The sequence below is a fragment of the Primulina eburnea genome, chromosome 2, assembly GCF_022965805.1.
Source record: "Primulina eburnea isolate SZY01 chromosome 2, ASM2296580v1, whole genome shotgun sequence".
NCBI classification, from domain to species: Eukaryota; Viridiplantae; Streptophyta; class Magnoliopsida; order Lamiales; family Gesneriaceae; genus Primulina; species Primulina eburnea.
Window position 1 is genome coordinate 6,433,665 of NC_133102.1, and position 7,137 is coordinate 6,440,801.

The window sequence follows — 7,137 nt, forward strand, 5'->3', positions numbered from 1 at the left end:
CGACCTTTTGGTTTCATCATTTTAAGTATTTTTAAAATTACAAAAATCCAAAAGAACACCATTTTTGTGTAAAAAATAAATTTTAAAATATTTTTGAATGCAATAATATAATTTTAGACTATTTTTAATAGTAGGGAGAGGTTGTTAATTAAGATTTGTTGACTTAAGCATAGCCAAAGGATCGAAGAGTTTTCGTTTGTTTTTATTAATTAATTACTTGGTTGACTGAGCCTTAATATATAATTTTCCAATATTAAATAGTAAACCTGCCTCCTAGCTGACTGAGATACACCTATTATTTCAAGTAAGTTTTTTATTATTAAAAAAAAGAGTGAGTCTCATGTGAGACCGTCTCACGGATCATAATCTGTGAAACGGGTCAACTCTACCCATATTCACAATAAAAAGTAATACTCTTAGCATAAAAAATAATACTTTTTCATGGGTGACCTAAATAAGAGATCCGTCTCACAAATATAACCGTAATATCGTCTAACACAAGTTTTTGCCTTAAAAAAATTAGCCGGAAGATACTGGAAATCTAGTTTGGTGACAGAATTTTTTCTAAATATTAAATGTTATATACATTTTTTCTCCGAGTTGTATATTCACATGGGAGTTGTACGTGCCCATGCAGACATTTAAGATTTGATTTTAATTGCACATTTCTCTTTTTATTTTATTTGTTATATTGGATGAGATTTTTCTGATATTTACTTCCTATTCTTGGATAAATTTAATTATTTCGCAATAACTTAAGATGAGAAAGGACAATAAATGGTACCTACAAAAGCTCTGTTTAATTTACATGGAAAGGGAACAAGAAATTTATTACAAGGATAAAAAATCAAACACAAACTACCCTCCAAAAGCTTAAAGTGATCAAGAGTAAAAAAAAATTAAAATAAATAAAGAAGGTCCCAAAGAATTAACAACAATCAAAATCTCAAAAGAAACGAAAATATCCAATATACTAAATGAGTAAATAAATACTCAGTTGGCATATTAGAAATCGTAGAATCACCGACGATGATTTGTAGTTCATGTGATACCGATTGAGGTATCGAATGAAATACTATATTCCCAACTCGAGAAAAAAATATATATATTTCCAAATTTTCTTATGGACACCTAGAGTTTCTTCCGGGGCCTCCGTAGTAAAAATAATTACCCCAAACACTATTTTTCCCAGCTTTTATGTTGTAGCAATTGGGATGATCGGCCAAGAGATGAAGATTGGATAAAGGGATCAAGTTATTATCCCAATCAACAACTTGCAAATTCCTGAAATAGGATGCTTTCTTGAATCCTTCGTCTGCAAAATGCCCACTTCCCATTTGTGTTGACGTGTGAGACCCCATTGATCTAGTGTTCACTATTTCTCCTCCAAATTGAACCATACTTGCATGCCTTTGTAAGTGACTAAACATGAATGATGGCCAATATCCCACTAGGAGCCCTGGTGCCAATTCGAGCCACCAGTGTCCGTGCTTCGGATCCTAGACACGACTCACGCCTCAGTACTCAAAAATTATTTGATGATTCAAAATTATCGAATAACAAGAGAAATAAAGTCTAAATTATTTTATTCGATAGTCATCTGAACTACGTGCAAAGTAAAAAAAATTTAAAATAAATTTATTCTTAAACGAGCTTAGGGGCTTCATAGGAGTTGAGTTTTAAATTAATAGAACTCATAAACAATCTTGAACAAAATAAACTAAGCTTAAATAAGGACACTAATTCGAGCACAACATGGTTTATTCTTTTCAAAAAAAAATCGGTCAGCTGAAATAAACTCACTTCGAATATACATAATTGAATAAGTCTTTTGTAAGACGGTCTCACGAATATTTATCTGTGAGATGAGTCAATCCTACCGATATTTCTAATAAAAAGTAATACTCTTAGCATAAGAAGTAATACTTTTTCATGGATGACCCAAATAAGAAACTCGTCTCACAAAATACGACCCGTGAGACCATCTCACATAAGTTTTTGCCAACATAATTACAAGATATTATACATTTATTTAACTTCGTTGGCTCTAACCCATAAACAAGCAAGAGTGCACCCAAGTCTTGGATTCTTGGCTTGTACACGAATACCTAGTTTTTTCTCTAGAAAGCTGGAAAGAAGTTTACATGGAATTAAGAAATAGTGTTGAGATTCTAAAGCATCTAAGAAATAATTTTTTTTTCCGAGAAAAAGGGAGTCAAAAGTGGATCAAAGCATGCCCCTTCGGAAAGAAGAGAATCATGCCATATTTTATCAGAAAACATCGAAGAAAACAAAGCGTGGAAGATACATCATTAATTAATTAATTAATTAAAGCTTAGCATATAAAAATTTCATCCTGACCCTTTTTCACTAAATAATTTGTAAAGCTAATGGGAAGCCATTGACTGCATACATGAGAAGGATGGGGGTATGATTTATATCTCGTCAAACTCAATTGTAACAAACACCTCCCGATAAAAAACAATCGAAAAACTCCGCGTACCTTCCAAATCAAAATGTCGATGTCGAATTGTCTAGAGCTGTAAGATGACCTTGGAGAAATTGCTGCTCCAATGGCAATTTTGTTGTTAATTTGTACAAATCCGGAACATAGTAAATTGTAACATCCCGTTTCTTGGTATGCATCCGTCTGTTAATTCCCATAATTTCTATACATTAGTGATGTAATAGTTCTTGTTTTCATTGATAACAATCATAGTACATATATTAATTATATTGTCACAAATTAATACTAACCGTCCAATACGTGAAAAACCTAGGATAGTTGTCTCCATATAATTCCGGGCTGACCTGCAAATGGTAAGTAGATTTATAGTAGCCAATTAACCCAAATCCAATGGCAAAATAAACAAAACAAATAAATTCGACTCGTTATTATCATCCATGTCCTTTATGGACAAACGTCTCCTACATAAAATTTCAAAAACATTAATATATTTTTAATTATTTTGTACATAGTAAAGCTTGATTAAATTATCAGGTCGACTATTTATTTAAGAAAATGATCTCATAAAGTATATTTGAATACAAATTGATTTTCTTAAAAAAATAGTTGATCAGAGTTACGGTGAACGAACCTGCCAACCGGCTTCAATGGTGTTGAGATCATGACCAAAGGAACCAGAGATGAGCCATAATTGAGACAGGCTGAATTCATATTCATCTGTCACGCGGGGCGCCCACACGTTCAGGCTGGCCTTGGCTCCGTAGTACTCCTCTCCATTCACAAATGCAACCGCATGCTGTATTAATTCAAGCACTAGTACTAATCAATAATTCATCATTGTCACTATATATATATACGTAAAGACAGCACAATGAAACGTACAGAAGCGAGAACTTTAATATATACTGAAGGAAAGATGACCGATATCTAATAATCTAACCTCATGATCACTACTCATCGTGTCTCGTCGTACGCCCCTTGCGATTTTTTTACCGAATCTACGAATCGAACTAGCCCTCAGAACATCTTTCTCTGTTGTTCTTCTGATCGGAATGCTTCCTTCAGGGCATGATTCACCGTTATCGATCCATGATTGAAATATTCCTGTAATGGAGTCGATATTGGACACATTGGTCTTTGGTCTGTCAGGTGGCTCCTGCAATCAACCAAAACAGAAGATTTTTTATTTTTTTTTCAAGGATCAAGGATTGATTGACATGCATATATAGTTGAAATTTGAGTAAATTTAAAACAGCCCTTTTGATATTTTCTCCTACATATCTACCATTTAGTCATAATATTACTCAAATTATATGTACCATAATCAAGTTTATATATATATATATATATATATATATATATATGTCTTGTTCTAACCAAGAAATTGATACAAAATGAAGAGGAAAGAATGACGGTGATTAAATTACCAGCGGCTTCTGTCCTCTGAGCTTAGGATGATCAAATGCTGGTTGATGATGAGCTAAAACACAATCTATGACATCACCATAAGGACTCTACAAACAAGTTACAAATTAAACGCAAAAAAAATTACAAAATGTTTCCTCAATTATTCAAGAAAAAGAAAAGGAAATTTGCGAAATTTCGACATAAGATCACATAAACCAGAATACACAACCACCTTAATTGTCTTGACCGCAGGCTTGTTGATCTTTTTAAGGTAACTCCTTATTCTCCTCGACTTATGCAACTCGTGCCTCGACCGGAACGTTTGGTTTGCCTGTAAATGACTACAGGCGTGACTCGGCCCCACGCTGGTGCCCGAGAAAACAGTGAGCACTTAGAGAAGAAGCAAGAACAAAGAAGGCCGCTAGAAATTTGAAAACTGATGGATGGAGAAGAAGCCATATATGATCTGGCAGGTGCAGGTGGTTTATTCGTGTGCTTGTTTGTTTCTTGAGGTAGAACTAGGTTGCGTTTGTATTCATTTGTAGATTGTCCTGTAATGACAATAAAACCTAGTCGAGTTTTTTTAGGTACTATGATGACAACAAACAGTGGCCACGCAGCCTATTCAAAAAGAAAAGTTAAACGAGGTGCATTTGCGCTCTCTGATCATTTCATTACTTTTTATGGCCACATGTTGACGCATGATTAACATACCTCTCTTTTCACAATCCTCCCACTATCTATGTGCATGCGAGTATTTTTATTTTTCAAATGACAAAAATTTGTGGGAGATGATTTCACGTATCGTATTTTGTTAGACGGATTCTTATTTGGGTCATATATAAAAAAATATATTACTTTTTATGCTAAAAATATTGTTTTTTATTGTGAATATCGGTAAGGTTGACCGTATCACATATAAAGATTCGTGAGACTGTCTAACAAGAGACTTACCCTTTTCAATTATCGAGAGTTGGGTTTATTTTTTGTTCCTTAATCATCTATCAGTTATATAAATGGTTGGTACGTTTATTTTTGTATTTATCAAGAGTATAAAATATATGAGAGTTAAATATAAAAAACAGTTATAAATAATATACTCTATGGTATACATTTTAAAATTTATACACGCAAGTCGCGACGACATACTAATTCCTATAAACTTTGGTTTAAATTTTAGGTAATATTCTAAATATTATTATCTGAAAACGATAATCAATCACATATAATTCGAATTTTAGTTTCACAGTGGAATCTGTGAGACAACATATAGGTGGTTGAGGAGTCTTGTGAATTAATGTCGATGTTTTAGCTCACACTTAGGGCAAGAGTGGTCAAAATCCAAAAGGGTCTATTTTTTACGAGTGGTGTTTTCACAGGCTGACAAATTTTTATTTTTGTCCAAGGCGCTTCTACCCAAAAATATATTTTTACTTTTCTTGGTTGTTAGGGGAAAAAAACATTTTCATCATTCAAACCTTTGATTTCTAATTCAAAAAAAACATTTGATTTTGTTATTCACTCGATACATTTGGCAGAAGAGGTGCTACATTATATTGCATTCAATTCATCCAACGGCGGCAAAAATAGGTCAAGCTGGCCAATCGCTTTTCTCAACATACATTTATACAAACAGCAAATTTTTCCGACCAATTTTCTGAATGTATTTGATAGAAACTATTTAGCCTCGTCTCCAGAATAATCTTTGGAGGGTAAAAAGTTTCCTTTTTAAAGCATAAATATCCATGGGGGACTCTAGTTAATCCATATGTGCAATGTTAATGCCTTTTTTTGTATGTATATATTGATACACCGGGAGGCTCGGATATTGGGTATAGACGATCTCGGGTCGTTGATCAGGTTCTGAGAAGTTTTGGATCAATTTCACATATAACTGGGCAAATATATGCCCGAGACATCATCTCTTCGGGTTATTAGCAACCAGACATATACGTCGAGCTACCAGAAGCTCGGGCTTCCAGACAAGTTCCCGGATAATTGCTTTATACCCGGGTTACCTCGATAGTAGCACCGCACTCGAGTGCGCAAGTATGAAATACTTTATTTTGGTAATCATTATGTAACGCCCCAAATTCGACAGCTGTCCTCACTGTACCAAGACGGGTTTTTCTATCGCGGTTATGTTCTCACTCTCACGCACCATAGGAAACTTACCAGAGAATCACCCATCTTAGAGTTGCCCCAAGTCAAACACGCTTAACTTTGGAGTTCTTAGATGATGAACTCCCGAAAAGCAGATGTACCTTCTTAATATGAGTAGTACCTATCAAATATTTTAAACCATCCTCAAATACACAGTCTCATACCTGAACAGTTTTCGAATTCATCTCTTACCGGTGTAAGATCAGTTTATTCATGTTTTCTTCACCTAAAAGCCTGCCAGGAGCCGCTCATTGTCCGTGCAGCCTCATGGCACTGGCGATCATCCCGCCCTCTTCGGCCCTGGGCCTCACATATTATTGTCAGAATCACAAGGATTTGGCGTGTCAGAAAAATTGTCAGAAATTAGGGCATCAGCAACCATCTTGCTATAATTAGTAAGTTAACACTGAAAACAAGGTCATCATTGATTTCCTTGCTACAAATATCAGGTTTGCTCAAACTTAAAACATTCATTCACATATATCTTACCCACACCATTCTTACAGCATTTTCTCTTCACTACATAGCTTTTTTCTCACCCACATGGTGACTTTGGCATCGGAGTGGTCACGTCGAACTTCTCTCTGACGTCCATTCACGTGGTTATCTTCGTGTTTACAAGTCAATATTGGTTTTTCTGGGGAAAAAAACTCTGGTTTGGACACATTTCACTAAGCTCTTATTGGCTTATTCCTTATCATTTTCACTATCCGCACCGTTAAATTGCCAACACATCTCACACCCATTTTCACTCGGTCTCAATTGGTGTGGTGATACTCCCGGGGAGTGCGGGTCACGGGTATCAGATTATCCCAGGTCATGAATCAGATTCTGAGAAGTTTTTGGCCAATTTGACAGATAACCGAGCAAATATATGCCCGAGACATCATCTCCCCAATCTATTAGCAGCCAGACATATACCTCGAGTTACCAGAACCCCGGGCTTCTAGAAAAGTTCCTGGATAATGGCTTTATACCCGGGTTACCTCGATAGTACCACCGCACTCGAGTGCGCAAGTATTATATACCTTATTTTGGTAATCATTACTGTCAGAATCACTGAGATTTTGCGTGTCAGAAAATAGGACATGAGCAACCAT

At 35.2% G+C, this 7,137-nt stretch overlaps 1 protein-coding gene across 1 annotated transcript; it reads right to left on the reverse strand.

Annotated features, from left to right (window-relative positions):
- Positions 1–775: 775 nt before the first annotated feature.
- Positions 776–7,137, reverse strand: LOC140824033 (protein neprosin). Its single transcript, XM_073185637.1, has 8 exons — positions 7,086–7,137; positions 4,107–4,264; positions 3,895–3,981; positions 3,408–3,623; positions 3,099–3,263; positions 2,758–2,811; positions 2,504–2,650; positions 776–1,499 (listed from the first exon to the last, which is right to left on the reverse strand). Exons 1-8 carry the CDS (start codon positions 7,135–7,137, stop codon positions 1,122–1,124), a joined length of 1,257 nt encoding a protein of 418 aa, XP_073041738.1. The 3' UTR covers positions 776–1,121.

Bases quoted from the DNA above. Each gene is read 5' to 3' on its own strand.
- LOC140824033 (XM_073185637.1), bottom strand. From the start codon at position 7,137: ATGGTTGCTCATGTCCTATTTTCTGACACGCAAAATCTCAGTGATTCT. The intron at 3,982-4,106 runs GTGGTTGTGTAT...ACTTGTTTGTAG, and splicing joins CTGCGGTCAAGACAATTAAG to AGTCCTTATGGTGATGTCAT. The intron at 2,812-3,098 runs GTTCGTTCACCG...TACCATTTGCAG, and splicing joins CCATTGAAGCCGGTTGGCAG to GTCAGCCCGGAATTATATGG.